We start from the raw sequence: 20,345 nt of genomic DNA on the forward strand, positions 1-20,345 counted from the left end.
GGCTCTCAGCACTGTAAGGGGCAAAAGAAAGTAAAAAACCAAAACCTGAGGTTAATACGTGCTATTGTAGGACAAAGCAAGGTTCACTTCTGGCTGCAGTGTTAAAACACCATAGCTGAACTCAGAGAGGAGCCCAGGATCAAGCATAGTTACTTCTGCTGTCATCACTGACTCTTCTATTTGCACAAGGACTAGGAGATCAAAGCAGCTGGCCATTCTGATCTGATGCAGAACCTGCTCGTTTAGACAAAGCTGCAGTAGGCACTTAAAAGAAAAAAAAAAAAAATCACATACAAATGCATGACTAGAAAACCTAAATTTTTGGTTTACTAATATTCTTTGGTTAGTTAGTTATCGATGACATTTAAAAACTGACTGGACCATGTTCCTGGGCAACCTGCTCCAGCAGACCCTGCTCAAGCAGGTGGTTGGACTAGATGATCTTCCAACCTCAACCATTCTGTGATTTCAAATCTGTATTTCAACAGCATCTGAACGCTGGGACTCACTGTGCCAGGTACTGCCCGTAGCATTATTTACAGCTACTCAAATGATGGATGTGATTGGTCAAAAATGCCCTTTTCCCAGCCCCTGCCAGGTACAAGACACATTATCTCTTACTTTCTTTTTTAGAAGACCTCGTGTTTCTTCAGATTCTTTTATAAATCTGAGCTGATCTACCAAACATGGGGGAGCAGATACAGCACACTGGCCAGCAGCCTGCCAGCCAGGCAGGGCCTAGGCCACACCTAAGAGCTGTTCACCACACAAGCCAGCCTCCAACTGGGGTCAACAGCAGACACGTGGGCAAGAGAAAAAGAACGGGCTGAACATACAGCTTGCCTCCCCAAAATATGCTCTCAGCTTCCCATGCCAAGAGATCAAGCACAGGTCAAGCCAGAATTGCTGCCTTTGGGCTTAATGGCATGGGAAGTTACAACTGAGACAAAGTGAGTAATTTTGAAGTTTTCACTTAGAGAAGCATCCACACGTTGTGGAACAACTACAGGATTAACTGAATATCTTATAAAAAACAATCCTCTAAGAGTTCTCTATGCATACAGCAGGTATAACACAAGCAGTAATTAATTTTAAACTACTTCCACATACTGCTGTGCCATCTGCTTTATCCTTAACCTGAAAACATCAAGCTTTAGGAAGACTTCAGTCTTCAAAGCTCGTTCAAGTCTGAGGAGAAGTCACCACCAGGATGACTTTAACAAATCTAAGAACCTGCCAGTGTCAAAGTGAGAGGTCTCACTCCATTCATACCCACCTCTTTCCCGCTCCACCCCAGCCGTGTGCTCACATTGCCTGCTCCCCACCAGCCCTGGTGATTTCCAGACCACCCTCTGATCTGATTCAAGAAAATCATCAGAACTGTCACTGACAAAACAAGGTAATTTCCTGCAAGGTTAGCAAGTGGAACTGGAGCAGCAAAGGGAGGGGAAGATACTAGTAAGGAATGATGGAGACCGAAGCAAAACCTCCCCTTTCTGGGCAGCAGTGAGCTGGCAGACTGGCTCAGCCATCTTCTGTAACTTCACCCTCTTGGGCCCAGATCATCCATGTCAATTAGGGCACAGTATCTACTTCATGGTAATATGTCGAGACTTAGTGGCACGATTTACAATTGTCAGATGATGTACAACAATACAAATGTTCAGGTCTCCATTTTCCATTTAAAAAAATAATTTCACAGAGAGAGAAGAATCTTTTAATATGGGGAATTCAGAGTATCAAAAATTCAGTGTTGTTCCAAGCATTTTCCTCAAAATTTAAAAAAAAAAAAAATATTACAACTGAGAAAGAGTATGACAGACAGAGAAAACAAAGGAGCACCTCACAGCACAAAGACAGGTGGGATGGGCAATAAACACCTGGTGCGCCCTGCTCTGCCTGCCTTTGACGCACTTGCACGATAACTACACACAGCGGGAAATCACATCACTGTGAAACCGGGACTGCACTAACCTCTGGTTATTCTTGCAATCTGAGCAGTTATCCACTTCCAAAATGAACTGGAAAAGAAAAGAATGAACAAGTAAAGATTATCATGAAGAATACTCTGTGGGTTTTTTTCCAACTACATGAATCTTTGAGCAAAGAACTGTGGTGAAAAACCCCACAGGTACACAACCGACGAGATGGCTTGCTCTGGTCACAGAGCAAAGCGGGAACTGAGCCCGCGACGCCGGAGCCAAGCCGTGGCACCTCCTGCTGGCGCGTCGTTCTGGCAGCTCTGGAGCGAAGGGCCAGCACACACCTGGTCACCCCGCACAGATGGTAGTTGTGTTTCTCAAAGAAAACAACGCTTTGTGCGCTGCTGTCTACTCATGTCAAGCTTTTTTTCTCTGTCAGCTTCTGAATCTGATGGCCGATTCCAGCCGAATTCGATGGTCAGGAGTAAATCCCAATGATAATCATAAATCTCGTGGAAAAACTGGTGGCTGGAAGACACAGCTGACATACCATATTTTTAGAGGGAAAACCCCCAGAGTTTACCTGTAACACAACCTGTGATACAGCAAAACAGACAAGGGCATTGTTTTATGATGTTTTACCTCAGGGCCCCATTCTCCCCAGAGGTACCCCACGACGCAGGAAGGGCTGTTTCAATACCCATAACTCTCACGCCACACTGACATCCTAAACCAGCGGGAAAACCTCACCAGTCCTGCTAATTACAGCCGTGTTACGCCAAGTACAGGAAAGCAGCATAATTGGTTTGATAAGAACATGACAGCTTTTATCCGGTACGCAAGCAAAACCAGACCATGTTATAACACAAATAGGACATGATCTTAGTTTTAATTAGAGCACAGACAAGGAATTTATAGACAGTGCCATCCTTAAACACCGTGCTCTTTCTTTTCATCAGTAACTGAAAATTAAAAACTGATCCAACTGGCTTATGCACTTTTACCATGAATGTACTTGACTGAATTATTTAGATCAAACCCTGTGCTGTCATCACTACTCCCACAAACTCCAGTTTCACTGCGGCCACGGGCAGTGCGTTTTACAGACAGATGTACTTAACCATTTTATGACTGAAAAGCCATAAATATCTGTCCCACACAGGCAGTAAAACAGTGGATCCATCTGCCTTTGTGGAGGGTAGAGATAGAGAAGAAGGGGCAGCACGACCGAAGAGCCTGCACACCCATCCTGTTTCTGTGACAGGCAGAAACGAAGCCATACAAGAAGATTTCTTTCACTGAGGTGCTTGGGCAGGACTTACAGCTCAGACAGCACAAAGTTTAACCAAATTTTGTTTGCACATACAAACATGAAGACAATATTTATGTGTATATTTATGCCGGCATCAGATCACTCCTAGAGAATTTTCATCCAGGCGGATCTACTGTTGGCACAACCATCAGCGCTGAAGAATCTGGAATACAGCCAAACTAGCTTCAACCCTTTCTTAACAAAAACGTCTTCTAATTTCAAGAACGTACACGTTTATAAGCCAGTTTCAAGTCTTTTTCTAAGCAGAGAAGGAAACAGAGGAACAGGCAGCGAAGCATTTCACTCAAAGACTCCATGAGAAAGCATCAAACCAATGCCAAAACTCCTGAACCCCCATGCCACGCTCAAACAACTTGACTCAAACATCTTGTTTGTACAACTCGGTTCAAAAGCAGTTACTTACCCATGAAGCCCCATTCAAGCCCATTTACCAACGCACTTCCAACCCCTTGGAGGCCAATCCCAAAGTCAAGAGTTCCACTAATGTTTTGCAATCAGCTGGTAACTCGACATTGCTTCGAATTAGACATAAGCTCACCTTGTTCTCACCACGCTGAAATTCATCATCCATATTTAAATTAATTTCAGCATTGTCTGGGGCCAAATAAAATGTAGACTTTCACAGAGATCTCCTCACAGAAGCCTTTTGCTTTCAATGCTGTAAATGCAACGCTCGAGTCTCACCACACCTCTGCATATTGTATTCACCAAGGTTTCTAACGCAGCATCCAGCTGAGCGGGTACCACAGACCACTGCAGAGGTACTGTTTGTTTTAATAATGTTGAACTAGACCCTAAAAAACCAAAATTGTCTGGCTCCTCAAGTATACACAGCTCCTACACTTATTTTTGTACTGTCAATAGCTGGTCAAACAGGCTAACTTCTGCAGAGAGAGCATTTTTTTTTGCTAAAAGCCTCTGCAAGTTACAGAAAAATACACCTTGAGAACTAGAATCCTGCAAAGACCTAAGAACCGGTAACATCGTGCACTCTGAGCTTGCTCAGTTACTTAAATAAGTTTAATCACAACTGACTCTACAGAACCTGAGCCCCGCTGTCCTCCTTCCCCCTGAAGAAATCAGCTCACATCAGAGGTCTGAAGACACTCGGCACTTTCCTAACTCCTCAGCTCTGCAGGTATCAAGGCATTTAAGACCCACACCGTGTTCACGCTGCAAGCGATGAAAACTCTGCAATCCAAATTCAAGAAGTAACGTATCTGGTTTTGCCTGAGGTGAAACAAAACCCAATTCACTTCTCCACAGCTCTACTACTATCATTAGTAAAATTTTTGGCTTGACAGTGAAAGGCACATGTAAAAATATCAGACTTTAGAAGTTTTTATAACAGTTTCGCTTTAAGATCATTTTTACTATTGTAAAATACACCTGGGCCTGACACTTACCGAATGTCAGGGGGAAATAGAGTTTCTAGTTCTTTCAAACCACCCCATTCTGAAGACAATTATGCTACTGAAAAGAACATTATTATTTCAGTGAAAATGAGCTGTAGGTTCATTCAAAGACTCAGAACAGTACCTTCACAATATCGATTAGTCATATAAAAAGGAAATTAACAAAACCAGTTTTATTTAAAGGTCTCCTGTTTAAAGCCCAGGGATCTGTGGTACTGCTAAAGAACACAAATCATTTTAAAACAATTAAATGGACAGGTGTAATTTCACCACCCTAACTGAATGAAGACAGGTTACAGAAAACAAAGCAACAAAAAAGGTGAAAACAAAGTTAAAATACAGAGTATCTGTGCAACAAGCTGACTACTTCATTGCTTTTACTGAACAGAACAGCAACGTGCTCACCTACACCAGGACTAGAAGCGAGTTTCCAGATCGGGCGAGGGCAAAGAGAGGATTTTTGCACCAAGACGGGCCACCAAGCGTCAACCTGTTCACCCGCGGAGCTCCTCACCTGCATTCCAGCAGGCCAGCGGCCGCAGCCTCGCTCAGTCTCACGCCTCTATCTCTACGCAACCGGTGGGACACAACTCCAGCTCTGCTCTGCCTGGGCCAGGCCTCCCAGTTAATGACTGGGCATTGCTTCACTTCCTACCCTAGAGTGTTCTCAGCAAGCATCCAACACCCCGCAAAGTTCTCTTGCTTCTCGTGTACTGGAAGGTGCTTCACAAGCCGTTTGTCCACAGGTCAGAAGTTCTAGTTAGTGAGTTCTCAGACTTACTGGATCGACATTAGACATAAACATACACATGGAGCACATGCTTCCTCGGTCTCCTCAGGGAAAACATGTCTGTGTCACCTCCAAAAAGAACATAAAGCCAAAAAAAAAAAAAAGCCTCTATCTACAGCTATCCTAGTCTGCCAAAACAGTCAAGACCTAGTCTAAACCCCATCGTCTTTGAGAAAATTGGGCATAACGTAAACGGTTTGCTGAATATTTACAGTCTGCTACACTGGAACAGGCTACACTTTTACTTTGCATTTTTATTTTAACACAGTGCATTTCATTTTAAAACTTTCTCAAGAAGACACCACGAAAGGAGAGGCGAGAACAATAATTCTGTTCTACAAAGCTGCTTGTACAACGTTATTAAAGACCCGCAGCACCTTCCAGAAGCGCTCCCGGGGCTCCCCGCAGCCCCTCGCCAACACCAGGCCCCAAACTCTGCCCCCAAAACCACGAGATCCCCCCAGAGATAGAAGAAGGGCGACAAGAAAGGGGCAGGATGCCCAAGCTGGCACAGCAAGCGCCTCACGCTCTGCTCCCCCGCCGGTCTGGCGGCTCCAGTACGCTCGACTTCATTTTTTTTGTTTGCTTTTTGGCGAATTAACTCACTCGCCCGAGGCGAAGCCACAACCCGACTCGTTGTGCCGTGCCGGAGCACCCGCCGGGACAACCACCGGGGCAACCACCGGGGCAGGCGGGACGGGAGGGGCTGGGGGGGGGGCACACGGGACACCCCGGGGAGACCACCTGAGTGCTCAGACCAGCGGCACACGGGAGCCACACGCCCCCGGCGCGGCGCGGTCCCCAGTGGATCCCCGGCGGCCTTCCCGCCGCGGGGAGCAGCGAGGCACCGGGAGGAAACCGCCTGGCTCTTCCGGTCGCCGGGAGCGGCTCCACGCCGCATCCCCGCACCTGGAAACCGCCCGCCCGCCCGCCATGCGGAGCGGGGCCGCTCCCGAGCCGAAGGCGGACCGGGGCCACCAGCGGCCGCTGAGCACCGCGCCCGCCCGCGCAGCGCCGACAAAGCCGCCGCCGCACCGCACGGCATGGCACGGCACGGCACGGCACGGCGCGGCATGGCACGGCACGGCACGGCACTCCGCCGCCGGCACGGCGCGGCCCGCGCTCCCCCAGGCCCCGGCCCCGCCCAGCCCCGCGGCCCCGCGCAGCGCCGCCCGCCGGCATCCAGTGGCTCCCGGCCCACACGCGCCCCTCACGGCGGCCCCTCACGGCGGCCGTCCCCACGGCAGGCCCGGCGGCGGGGCGCTCACCTCAGGGTGCCGGGTGCTGCGGAGGCGCGGCGGGCCCCCGGCCTGGCGCTGGGCAGCGGAGCTGGCGGGGGCGCGGTGCGGCCCCCCCCATTCAGCGCGCGGCCCCGCCCCCGGCCCGCCCGGCCCCGCCTCCCGCGCCGGGCCTCCGCCTCCGCGGTGGTGTGATGTGAGGGGTTACCTCAGGTCAGACACTCTAACCCCGCCCCTCCCGGGCCCGGCCCTGCGGGCCGCTCCCATTGGCTCCCGTGGGGAACACAGCGGGGGGCGTGACCAATCAGGCAGCTCGCTCGGGGCGTGGCCAATGAGGAGATGCCTATGGCCTGAGCGGCCGGCTCGGCGCGCCCACTGGCTCCCGGCGCGGGGGAGGCGCTGGTGGCCGCTCTTGCTCACACACCGCCCCCCCCCCCCCCGCCCCTGTTGGCGCGGCCCCCTGAACCCCCGCGGGCCGCGCCCGCAGCACCGGGCTCGTCCCCTGCTCCCCGGAGTGTCCCCCCCCCACGCCCTCCTGTCCCGAAACTGCTGTGTGAAACCTGCACGCTGGGGGCTGCAGCACCGACAGGCAGCGGGGCCGGTAACGGGGGCCCAACCTCCCGCGGGGCCTGGCCCACGCACGGGCCTGGCGCAGGCGGCGGGGCCTGGTGCGGGCAACGGGCCGGACACAGCCCGCTGGGACGGGCATAGGCGGCCAGGCCCGACGCCCACCAGCGCCCGGGCACTAGCCCGCAGGAGGGCCTGGCCCGGGCAGCAGGACCCCCCACACACACCCAGCGAGACCCCTGCCCGCAGCAGCCGGAGCGACCCCAGCCCTGCAGGCAACGCACCAGGCCCGGGACCTCGGCACCCTGCGCAGGAGCAGGGACAGTGACCTGTCCCCTCCCGGGACCTCGGCGTCCTGCGCAGGAGCAGGGACAGTGACCTGTCCCCTCCTGGGACCTCGGCGTCCTGCGCAGGAGCAGGGACAGTGACCTGTCCCCTCCCGGGACGCGGGCAGGGGCCCAGAGCAGATAACACGTGGCCACGACGCTGTGAAGGCGGCCAGGCGCTGCCAGAGCGTTTCCTACTCGTTCTTTGACCTTCAGCCACTTGTTCTGTGGATGGATGCCGTTTTAAAGAACTACCCGCTCTGCTTTTACTTTTTAAAGTTTCATCTAAAGATTGCTGAACTTTAAATCGAATAAGCAATGCAAGTTTAATTCCTAATGCTACTGGATCTGGTCGTCTGCAGGCTGAGAGTGGCAGTGGTGCCAGGGGGGTGTACAAGTACCCGCACAGACAGTTTTGGGGTCTATTCAGTGTTCAGGCAGGGCTCGTCACCGTGAGCACCCTCCTGCGGCGCTCGGAGGGACAGAACCATCACCTCTACATCACTGTACCTTCCTCTCCGTGGGGAAATAGGGTTTCTGTGTAGGATTTGTACGTGCACGGGGCTGTTCCTGCACTGCAAATAAAGAGTGGTGCCAGGTTTGAGGGGACACTCCTGAGAGAGCTCGCCCTGCTCTGGGACAGCTGCTGTGGCTCACAGAAACTTCACAGAGCAGTGAACCTCCTCAGCCACAGACTTCAGTATCAAACTCCAGGCAATTTCTTTTTCAAATGTACTTGAAGACTGAGCCAGTGGTTACCAGGGATGCGAGGCTGTGCTCGACCAGGAAACAGCCCTGACTCGGGAGCACGCGTCAGGATATGTGCTTGCTGCTGGCAAGTATTACACGTCTGGAAAATCTGATTTGGGGCTTTGTAGCTTTGTGGTTAATAATATTATTAGGGGGAACAAAGCACGTTCTCACTTCCAACTGGTCTAAATCCGGAAAATTGTTCTGGGCAGGGACACATCTCTGTCTATCTCTGCAGTTGGGTCTTTTACGTAAAGAATCTTCCTCCGTTTGCATGTTTTTCTGAAGGTGCTAAAGGAGCAGGCTGGGCAAAGGGAGCTGAATCACGAGCAGTACTGAACCCAGCGCATGCAGCAGTGAGGGGGAGTGCTTGGCACACTGCAGGATCGTGTCCTAAATCGCTGATAACAACTCTACCGAGAACTTACAAAACCAGAGATTACGACAGGTGCTTAGTTCATCCTGTCTAGTGTTCTGAGTACTCTGGTCGTGCTAAAACCTGCAGGCTGCTCGTCTGCCCTGCCCATTTCACCCATTCAGCTAATAAATACTATTCAAATACTGCTGGAGGAGTGATTGCTACATATAATTAAATCCTGTAGCAACTCTCCCATTCAAGGGCAAAGACAGAAAAGAACATGTAAGAACACCCAATGAAAGACATTAACCTTAAGAATAAACCATGGATTTGGAAGGTACTTTTGAAATTGAACAGTAACAATAGCCCAGGGCCACCCTCAGCTTTGATGGCCACACTTAGGCAGCACTTAATTTGTCATCCTAACAGTAAGGTTGGGCTCTTTCACAGCCGGCTCCCAGGGCACGTCACCCAGAAGGACAGTTGTTAACGGCCGATGTACACACAGCACAGAACGGATCCCAAAATGTTCCATCATGTGAATTTTACACAAGCAAATAAAAGCTTTGGGCTCTATCCTTCACACCCACTGAAGCCAGCCAGAAAAATCTCACCTCCTTGTGAGCAAGCGCTGGGGAAACACTTTTTTGGAGGAATTACGGTGACTGGTTCGGAACGCACGGCAGGGCAGGGAACACCCAGCGATTGTTACGGGCCGTGCTGAACCCAGGGCTGCATTTTGGACACTGGTGAGGTTTGCTGTGACTTACACAGGAGCAGAAAGGGGTTCAAAAATTCCCTCCATTCAGAAGAGTTACAAAGGATTAACTAAAAATATGGTCAAGCTTCAAACTGTGGGCAGCAGTGAGCTGTGTGTTAATACGAACATACTGTTTCACAAGGTCCAGACACACTTTCCAACAGTTTTATCACAGTTTGAACTGTAACCACCTTTCTGCCGGGGGGTGTGGTGGGGTGGAGGGGTGGTTAAATGCGTGTCCTTTCTCTATTCTGTTCAGAAATTGGACCCAGGACAGTATTTACCCTTACTACCTGATGACTGTTTGCACATGCACACCACACCTCCCCCCAAAAGCGAGTGTAGCCTTAATAGTGCAAGTACACCATTTCCAAAAAAAATACAGGGAAAATGTTGCTACCTTTTATGATGCCAAGTGAGGGTTCCAGGTCTCCTCCCCGGGCTCTGATAACATCCCCAGTGCAAACAGAGGAGAGATCACCCTCGGTTAGGGGGGTCAGTGACGCCATCCCTCTGGCACAACTCGCGTCCTGGCAGGCGAGTAAAAGAGAGAAAGGTCAGCTCTCTTTTTAAAGCAAAACCATGTTTTAGCAACGTAGAAAACATTACAGAAGATTTTAAACGTTGGAAACGAAAAGTTAGTCCTCACAACACTGGCAGTCTCCGCCTGTTGGCAAGGATAAGCCCTAACGAAACGCCTCGCTCGCCCGTTAGCTGCCATCGCACAACCGCAGGATGTGCTGTTGCTGGTCCTAAGTTTTCTGGCGGCTTCAGGAAGCGCCCTGAAGCGCCTTGTAAAACGGCAAAGTTAGGCTCCTCTCGGCATCCCCAGCCCAGGGGGAGAAGCTGCAGAACTGATCAGAACGGGAGACTGGGCACGGTGGACGGGATGGTGAACGTTTAGCAACGGTATGGGATAACCGCATCGAAAATAAACATTTGGTTGGTTGAAATGATTTACAATCTTATTCTCTTTCCAACATTTTTGAGGTTTTATTTACAAGGCTGAGGAATTTTGGGTTCCTAATGGTTTCTATCTTGAGAAAGCTGCATAAAAATTAGCAAGTGTGGAAACACAGCTTCAAAAAAGGATACGGAAGTGTCTGATGAGCTGAGTGAGAACACAGTTATTGACAAGCTGATGAAATCCTCCTCTATAAAGGATCCTAATTTGTCTCCCTTGCATTTCACAAGCAAAGAAATGGGAGTTAACATTTTTATTTTATTTTGCATTAATATGCTATTTCCAAAATAAGAGATTCATTCAACTGGGTAAAGCATTTAAATGTGTTGATTTGCCACTGCACATTCTTTGTGCATCACTTGCAGGGAGGATCGTGGGGGCTTTTATACTTCCCAGGAAGACTCAAATTCTTACTTTTTTTACACCAGAAAATTGTAAATTGTATCCTTATTCTACAGTCCTTTACGGTCAGTGTGAAGTTGCAGTTTATGGCAATAGGATGTCAATGATGAGCAAACACAGCACTTCAGAAAAACACTTAACACACTCATAAATAGGAGAGCCGATGTACCAGGAAGCCCCCCTAGGTACGGAGCGGATCCAACGTGCCTCACACTGGCCACGCTGTTTGGGATTCTTGAACTATCTTCTCTTTCCACACCTTCACCATAGCGGTTTGGTGGGGTTCTTTCAATTCTACTGTTGGCTTTTCAATTTTAAATGAAAAAAAATCATTGAACTAAAGCAGCTGAGTACAGTAAAATAAAAAACCTGCAGAAGAGTGCAAAGGGAATCTGGTTTTCATACCACCTGATAGATTGCAAATATTAAATATTTATACTGAAATCCATCCTTACTCACTATTAAGATCAAAACTTAATAGGCATGCAAAATAAATACTGGCATGCAAGCCCTTGCCACTTGGTTTGCTCCCTTTTTAAACTTAAACCTCTTCTGGCACTATCAGTGCCTATGGACACATTTTCTGGAGTCTCTAGAGCATCGGTCGTTTGAAAAGTCAGGGGTTGCTTTAGACTGAACAACAATATTCTACCCTGCCGTGGCCGGGGACATAAACCTGTGGTTATTCAGCATTTAAAAGCCAGAGGCTTTGGAAGAAAAAGCGATTTCCATCGCCACCTTGTGTCTGACAGAGAACACGCCAATTCTCCAAAACCAACCCACCCAACGGCCCGAAGAAACCTCAACAGGGACTTTTTGATTCGACCTGCAGGCGGTAGCCTGATCATTGTCCCACTGATTTGTGGATGCTGCCTTCATGTACTGCCTCCGAGGTTGCTGGGCACACCAGCCCCGAGAGCAGGTTTCATTTCACCCAGCAGCACGCAGGGCTCAGCCTGGGCTCCCTCCGAGCTCCTGGGAGCGACCTGCCCCCGGGCCGGCAGCCAGCACAGCCACCAGCACTTCCCAAGCAGGTTTAGGCTTTATTGATAATCTAAACCTCCCAAAATGGCCTGGGCCCAGCCCGCTCGGCATCACCCCCCCGCCAGCGCTGGGGTCCCTTTGCTGCACGCTCCTTGCCCCCGTTCCGAGCTCGCAGGGCAAGCGGGAAGGCTCGCCTTGCCAAAAGTTCCCCTCGCTGGGGGATTACGTGGGGCTGGTTTTCCTTCACCCAGCGTGGAGCCACGCTGCTGCCCCTTGGTTCAGGGCCTGGGGAGGCTCAAGCCACCCCGCGGCTCTCAGGAGGGGAGAAGGCTCTAGAAAAGGGTTCTGTTTGCCCCCTAGCAACGGGCCGGTTCTAGAAGCTGAGCCCCATGGCAACGGCCCCCAGTCTGCACCAGGGCCCCAGTGTTGCCTGGACCCCTCTCCCAGGAGACGCTATGTTTACCTGCGTCTGCCACTTCAGTGCTTAACTCTGGGACTTGTGCTCAGCAGAGGGGTTAATCTGTGACAGACCTATGGCAAGGAAATTTGGCTGACAAGTAAGATTTTTTTTTTTCAGGTCCATTTTTTTACCAAATTCCACATTTCTCCTGATGGGATCAAAACTAGCAATTAGGACAATCTACAGCAAATTAAGGCTCTAACTTTAAACCCTCTGTATGTCAACCAGGTTAAAGGTGCAGACGTTTTGAACAGCGATACGTGATTACAGAGCTATTCGGGGATCTCTACTAATCAGCTCGGTATCTGCTTAAACACCTCTACAACATTACTCAAAGGAAGCAGTAAAGATAAAAAGGACTTCGAGATTATCAAGAGAAAACGCAATTATGCTCACAATATTAATATTTAGCTTGGTGTTTGCGCACAACGATCTCGGCAGCAAAGGTGAGTTGTTCACATACTTGCAAGTTCTAACTGAATAAAACTAAGGATTTTGTAAGAGACTAACTTACGTAACATTAGGAATAAATATACCTCTGTATGTTAACTTTCTCTCCTCTACCACACGCTGAACTAAGTCTTTAATCCATACGCCCTCACTTCAAATTCTTGCACCTTTGCTGTCAGCAAAACGTCAACATTTAAGATTAGTTACTAAAAGAGGGCAGTACTGACTTAACTGTGCGTTGTAATTACACGTGGTTCATCCTTCACTCCATCCCCAGAGCCCAGAGTCTACAGATGTCATGTGGAAAATGTCTCAGAATCATCTGGCACCGTTGGAAGCGTGAACATCCGCCTGCAAGGTAAAGAGACAATGAAAGAGGAAAGCTGTCCGGGCTCTTAATGCTGTGCTTTAACAGAAGCCATTTCTAATGTTTCTTATCCTCTTCTAGCCCCTGGCATAGCAGCAACCCAGGGAAACTTAAACATAACTGAAAACATCACCACTCTGGAATGCCTTCATCTTCAAAGCCCTGTGCAAGTAAATCTGCAGTATTTGGAGAAGATGCACGGAGATCTGACCAACCAGACCGTGGAGAAATGCACCCTGCAGAGCATGGAAGTCGGCACCAGTGCAGGCAGGAGACATGCTGTCAGCCGTACCTGCGTTCTGCTGATGCGCCATAGGACAAACTTTCAGAGAAACCTTCCTCTTGGAGAAAAAGGTAAAAAATTCAACGTAGCAAATACATGTCTAGGTATGTCAGAGGATGGCAGTCTTCAACTTCAGATAGCTGATATCTCAGCAGTTATTAAAAAAACACTATTTGTACCTTTCTAGTAAAAAAAAAAAAAAAAAAAACAAAACAAAACACACCAAAAACCTAGGAGAAAGTAATGGTCCAGAATTAACACTACTGAAAGCTTCGGGTTTTGGAACAATTCTATGCTGTTGTTTTCCCCTCCTTTGGGAGGGCCAGGAGGTTTTGAGAAATATCGTTTACAATATTAATACAAACAGAAAATTCTGTACTTTGGGATATTGCACACAAGCAAGAAAACTGTTTACTGCAAACTGCCAGGTACGCTGCCACCTCTGGCCAGCTGTGTCAGACACAAGTAATTCTGGTTCTTCAGTTTAAACAGAAACATTAAAAAATAAGTTTTAAAACTTATTTTCCTTTCCAGTGTTTCTGGCAAGGGCACTGAATCGTGTTATAAGAGAAAAGCTGCCCAAGCTGGTAAATTTTGCCAAAGGTTTGACTGTCCTGCACGTGCACCAAGAAAACGAAACCTCAGAGGGTGAGTACCAGTTCTCCCTCCAGAGTCACAGCAGCAGCAAAGCGGTAGATGTAAGGGACAGGAAAAGACCCTGGAGTTAGACACACAACTTGACCAAGTTCTCCCAAACAGCAGTTTCTCTGGACAGCAGCGTTGCCTCTACCCATAAACGCATGGGCCCGGGTGCTTTGTGAATCCAAGGCCGCAGTGGGAAGGCGGTATTGAAGCAGCGACTCTCACAGGCAGTTCCCCGTGTTTAAGTGTGCCCCACGAGGGCTCCCAGCTTCCCCTAAAAACCTCGCCTGACTGCAGTGGGAAGTCACAAGCCTTACCACCGTGGCTGGGCTTACACACCGATTTCATCTGGGGAGCAGGCAGGAACTGAAAGATATTTTAAAGTAAAAAGTTTCCAAGATTCTAGAGAGATTTACAGCTTTCTGTGAAAGCCTATAAGAGACTCTGGATTGTTCCTCTGCTCGGGTCCACCTAACTTAGCCCAACCTAAGCAAAATGAAGAAAATTTAGAACTGTCAAAGACTTGTAAACACATTTTAAATATTCTTCTCTATCTCATTTTAGAGGGAATTCCATTCCCAAATAACAAAATTATGCTGAACAGGCTAAAACTAGGCATCATCGTGGAAGTGGGCATCGCTTGCATCCTGTTAGCCTTCGCAATACCCTATATCGTGTTTGTGATATTTGCAGTTCCCTGCTTGGTAAGTTTTTGAACATGATGGCTTCTCACCTCAAGCCCCCACACCCATCCAGAACACAGCCGTGTCGGTATGACCGAGGAGCTGAAACAGGTTCCTCGAGTTGTCAGGAAGGGAGAAGCGTCTTTACAGACATGGACAGAAGCTGTGAGCTCAGTACAGTGCGACAAGGAAAATACAGGCTCTAAGATGTGCAGACCTCCTGAATTCACCGTACCGTGATAACTGCAACCATCCCACAAACTTCTTGATAAATCAGGACACTGCTTTTCCTGAAGGAAACCTCGCTCCTCCTCCTCAGCAGAGATCAGCAGCGGAGTAATTCACTAGTGCCCTTGCAACTCAGCTACTGGTTTACGAGAGGGATATCTGATTTTTGGTTGCAGTCACCTGCTCCCCAAATTACTGTGGTCAATGTGAGGCGATTCTGTCAAAAAGCAGCCCAGAACAATCTTGTGCATGAGCAGCTGCTGGCCAGCCAGGAGGACATCCTCCTGCTGCCAGAGGAAGAACAGTTGAGGGGTAGAAGAGAACAGGCAAGGCTGTCAAAGGACAGGTGGCCCGCTCTAGTCTTCTAGGCTGCAGGAGGAACTATTTAAACTTGCTTGAGGGCAGATACTGAGAACAAAAGACATCAGGGGCTGCGATGTGGCCCTTCCTTCTGTAAAGCCGTATTACTTTGATACCTAAAACTCCAGCAGCACTCACCAGAGCCCCTCCCGAAACACACAGCTGTCTTTTTATTCTGAACGGTCAGTGTTCCCCACCATCCCCTGCACACCCCCAACTCCTTTTGCTTCTTTCCCAAGTGCTTGTGCCCTGCCCGGATCAACCGCGTATGGAGCGGCAGCAGAAGACAGTCTGCAGCCTGTGTCGCAGAGCATGACCAAACAACAGCGCTTCTAACGCCGGTTCCGATGGGCACGGACCAGAAGCCACTGGAACCTTTCGTCTGACTCTCAGCCTTCCCTCCCCAGGTACTACTGGTCAGCGTCAACCAAATGTGCCCGAGGAATAGCAGGTCTCAACGCAAGCAGTTTCCAAGATCTGATTAGGCAGTAAGGGGATGGCTAAGTCCGTCCCCGGGGAAGCTGGGTGGGCTCAGCCATCCCCACGCTGGCTGGCAGCCATCTGACCAGCTGTGGTCAGAAGCAGGGACGGGGGGAAGCTAAGAGAGAGGAGGGGAGCTGGGACTGTCGGTGTGGGGAGGATGTACGGGGCCAGTCTGGGCTCATCCGTTCTGCTCTTCACAGGATAACCTGGCTTTAGGTGCATCTAAGCAACAATCCCTGTGCTTGAAGATAGGCCTATCCCTTCCCCTCAAAACACTAAATAACCCTGACTTATTAAGGTGCCTTTTCATGAAGAAATGACTTAACCTTGTGCTTCCTACCCCATTAAGTGCACGGCTGAGGTTGAACAGTTGGGATCAAGTCACTTAACTTGGGCTTATCCAGTCATCTGTCACCCAGCTCTAACAACTGCCTTGTAGTGAGACCAGAGAGCTGTCGACACACGAGGAGCCCTCTGGATATCACACGTACAGAACAAACCACATGAGAGCATTTAAGTCGCAGAAATGATCAGTAAATAATTTCAAATAGCAAATGAAAATTACCTCATTTGTGAAAACTTCTGAGTAGAAAAAGGCAGCATGTGAGCACATTACTCATTACAAATTATCCACTTAGAACTTCTTGGAGTGTAACTGTAGTGAGCAACGTGCAATAGTGAGAGGTTCAGAAATTGAACTGAGACCCTTAAGAGCCATTTCACACAAGCCATTGAACAGCCGTCAGGTGGTAACGCCTCTGGGCCTCTACTAAGCTGAAAACCATTTGAACAGACTTAAAGCAAAAGACTTTTTATGTCATTGCTCCCTCCAGGAGACATCAGGCGTGCTGTAACTTCAGTTCAGCCAGGAGATGTCACCCCACTAAATTACTGATCTGAAAAACGCGAGCACTGGAGTAAGACTCTAGCAGTAGGGTTGCTGAACATGCCTCACCAATATTTTTTCTTCCTTTGCCTGAAAGACGCATAATAGCGAGGTCTTTACATGAAAAGATCCAAAACGACTGTCATCCATGAAACCCACCCTCGAAAAGCTGCAGGCCTCCCAGAAACACCCTTTTTACCTGCGAAGATGCGTCATCCTTCTCTCACCACTCACTGGAAACGGCAGAAAGCAACTTTTGAGAAGACACTCATATGCTGATTCCTTACATTAACTACCCAGATTGTTACTTTGATTCCCAGATACAAGAAAAACCTGTTAGCTTAAGCATTAAATGTTTCACTGGCATTCCAAACTCTGCCTCTGCCAAATCCTTAATTTTTTCCCATAATTTTTCACATGCTTTTGGGGCCTGGGCAAAAGAAAAAGGAAATATTTCCAGTATCTTTAGTCTTGCTGTTAAATAGCCCAGACAAGGAGCATACCTGTAGCAAACACCCTACAACACCAGAGCTTCTCCTCCAGCCCCCAACAGGAATAATGCAGTATTAATTGTTGAGCTTCAGCCCTTGTCTCGGTCTGAGCAGGTGCATCACATTTTCACGTGCTGATACGGAATGAATCTCTCCTCTCTTTGCAAGGTACTTGTACCTAATGCAATCTTCAGCTCTCAGATACGAGCTGCCAAAGGCGACATCTGTCTCCTACAGAGAACAGCTCTCAAGTTCCCAGAATCAGCATAAACGAACAGAAGCCGCCTTCGAGCCTCGCAGGGAGCAACACACCACTTCCCCCCAGTGATGCAGACCCTGTTCATCTACATAAACGTCACGCACGCTCTGAGAGGCACCAGAAGAATTTCACACAAAGCTACCATCTCACAACGGCATAAAAAATGTTGCACAGGAACAGTAGTGACAGGAGCTTTTTGTAGCAGAGGTATGGGGTGACTGAGCTATCTGGGGCGGACGCAGCCCTGTCGTGGGAGCTGCTCCAGGCAGGTCGAGCTTACTGCAACAACAGCGCCCAAGTATGAGCAAGTATTTAAAATCCATGAAATACCAGCTACGTTTGCCAGCACCAGAACACCATAAACCACATTTTAATCGCGAGCATTGCTGTTACAACAGCACCAGGCTCTGGTTGAGTACCACATCCCCACGGGAACGCAGCACAGTACACGAAGCTACCGAGAGATACCGTGAGGTGCGTATTGCCCCAAGGCCAGCTTGGCTGCGCAGACCGTCTAGTACGAAAACAAATGACTGTTTTTAAACAAAGCAGCTAGCTCAAACATTCCCGAGCTTCAGGGTTTTAGGCGCGACTTGTTAAATCCTACCCGAATCCCTCTGGCTGGCTGTTCCCAGCAAGCCCACACGTGCCCCAAGTTCACAAGGACACCCGCAGCTCCACGGGAGCCAGCATGGGGAGATCTTGTGGGCAGGACAGTGCCTGCGGGCAGGGAAGGGGCTGCAGAGCCCCGTCCCAGGTGAAGGCCGGCCAGGATTGGCCTGCGCTACCTCCAAAACCGCAGGGGTCAACCCCAAATGACCGCCCTGGCAGGAGCCCTCTGAAAACTGAGGGATTAACTGCCACGGGGAGGCACGGCCCACCACGCAGAGGTCCCGACCTTGCCCCTGCCCCGTGGGGTCGCCGCGCACCCCCGGCCCCGCCGCCACGACCGGCGCCCACCGCCGCGGCCGCCCAGAGGCGGGGCGGGACGGGACGGCACCGGCGGCGGCGCGCGCGCACGCCCCGGCGCAGGCGCAGGGCGGGGCGCGGCAGGCCGTGGCGCGCCGGGGCCTACCCGCCGCCCCGGCGTCAGGTGAGAGGCGGTGAGGGCGCGGCGGGTGCTTCGCCCCGGCCCGGCCCGTGAGGGGCGAGGGGGAAGTCGGGACCGTGTCATAGCGGGGAGGGGCCGGTGCGGGGCGGAGGGGGGGGGAACGGGAAGGGCGGCGCCCGGTGAGGCGGCGGAGCGGGAGGGGGAAGGGAGCGCGCTGCTGGGAGCGCGCGGTTCTCATACCCGCCTCAGGGACCGCGCTTGCGCCTGCCGGGGGCGGGGCCTCGGCGGGGGCGGGGCCGGGTGGGGCGGAGGGCGCCGCCTGGTGGTGATGGGGAGAAGGGTCCGCCAGGGCTGGACGGGGCCTGGGGGCTGGGGGGGGTTGGGGTGTGGGGCGTGGGGTATGGAGGAGTGGGGTACGGGGGGGTGGGGGTTGGGGGGTGGGGGAGTGGGGTATGGAGGAGTGGGGTACGGGGGGGTGGGGGGTGGGGGGTGGGGGGTGGGGGAGTGGGGTATGGAGGAGTGGGGTACGGGGGGGTGGGGGGTGGGGGAGTCGGGTATGGAGGAGTGGGGTACGGGGGAGTGGGGGTTGGGGTGTGGGGGAGTGGGGTATGGAGGAGTGGGGTACGGGGGAGTGGGGTACAGGGGAGTGAGGGTTGGGGATTGGGGAATTGGGGTATGGAGGAGTGGGGTACGGGGGAGTGGGGGTTGGAGTGTGGGGGAGTGGGGTATGGGGGGGTGGGGGTTGGAGTGTGGGGAATTGGGATATGGGGGAGTGGGGTACAGCAGAGTGGGGGTTGGAGTGTGGGGGAGTGGGGTATGGAGAAGTGGAGTATGGAGACAGGGGTATGGGGAGTGGGTTATAGGGAGTTGGGATTGGGATATGGGGGAGTGGGGTTTGGGGGGTGAGATATGGGGGAGTGGGTTATGGGGAGTGGGGACTGGGGTGTGGGTTAGGGGGGAGCGCCCGGGGCTGTTGCAGGAACGGCCTGTGCTGCTGTGCTTGGTGCTGGCGCTGCACCGGCGGGTGGGTGGCGCACGGGTTCACGCAGCCTTGGAGATGGGGCTACAGGGGGTTGCAACCCACGGCGAGGAGTGAGTGCCCAGAGGTGGCTGTGCGGTGTCACTTACGGCCACGGGGTGAAAAGGCCCGTCTGGAAGGTGCCCATGGCTGTGTGAGGGTGCAGGCAGAGGGGCAGGGGTGTGTAGCTGGGATGGAAGCAGCTGCCATCTGCGTGGAGGGGCTGCATAGCTTCAGTGGTGTCCCTGCACGCAGGACCATGCCTCCTCACGTGGTGCATGGAGGAGAAAAGTCTAGAAAGAGAAACATGAATTTCAGTAAGTGAGAAGCCTGAGCCATTCCCGCCAAAAATACCCTGTGAAAGTCAGACGTGCTAGAGATCCCACGATGGAAGGCAACTCAGTTCCTCCCTGATGGTGGGCAGCAGTGTCGAACCTCGCTGTAGAGGTGCTGATGAATCGGGCCTGTCCACAGGAGCCGCCACACAGTCCACACTCAAAATGCAGTTGCCATGAGCATGGCCGATTTTTGCACTGCGGTGTCCACGGCACCTCTGAGCTGTTGGTTCTCTTCCTGGTGCTTCTTGGAGGTGCAAAACTCTTGCACAACTGTTCGTAACTCTCTGCTCGGCGCATACGTCCCCACTGAAGGCCTTGGTTTAGGCCTGGCTTATATCCCCAACACTTCACATCTCTTCTTACGCTGTATCCCGTCTCTCTGCGTTTGCTTTCTTCTCGTACGCAGAACACAAGACTCTCAGCCGTGTCAGATGGTCCCTGTTACGAACACTGCTGACAGCCCTTTTGCTTTTCTGTTCAGGACGCTCAGGAGGGTCTCCTCTACGCGAGCTGCGTGAGCGACGTCTGCAGGGAGAG

At 51.1% G+C, this 20,345-nt stretch overlaps 1 protein-coding gene across 1 annotated transcript; it reads left to right on the forward strand.

Moving 5' to 3' along the window:
- Nucleotides 1-12,657: 12,657 nt before the first annotated feature.
- On the forward strand, nt 12,658-15,730 carry C18H17orf78 (chromosome 18 C17orf78 homolog). The gene is made up of 7 exons (XM_086475123.1): nt 12,658-12,715; nt 12,997-13,077; nt 13,168-13,353; nt 13,904-14,017; nt 14,576-14,715; nt 15,099-15,234; nt 15,690-15,730. Exons 1-7 carry the CDS (start codon nt 12,658-12,660, stop codon nt 15,728-15,730), a joined length of 756 nt encoding a protein of 251 aa, XP_086331249.1.
- The last annotated feature ends 4,615 nt before the right edge of the window (nt 15,731-20,345 follow it).

This window comes from Leptosomus discolor, chromosome 18 (genome assembly GCF_034619465.1).
Source record: "Leptosomus discolor isolate bLepDis1 chromosome 18, bLepDis1.hap2, whole genome shotgun sequence".
Lineage (NCBI taxonomy): Eukaryota > Metazoa > Chordata > Aves > Leptosomiformes > Leptosomidae > Leptosomus > Leptosomus discolor.

Excerpts from the sequence above, each read along its gene's own strand:
- C18H17orf78 (XM_086475123.1), top strand. The coding sequence starts at position 12,658 with ATGCTCACAATATTAATATTTAGCTTGGTGTTTGCGCACAACGATCTC. Across the intron at positions 13,354-13,903 it reads GGAAGTCGGCACCAGTGCAG|TGTTTCTGGCAAGGGCACTG; the intron begins GCAGGAGACATG and ends TTTCCTTTCCAG. Across the intron at positions 15,235-15,689 it reads AGAGGAAGAACAGTTGAGGG|GTACTACTGGTCAGCGTCAA; the intron begins GTAGAAGAGAAC and ends TTCCCTCCCCAG.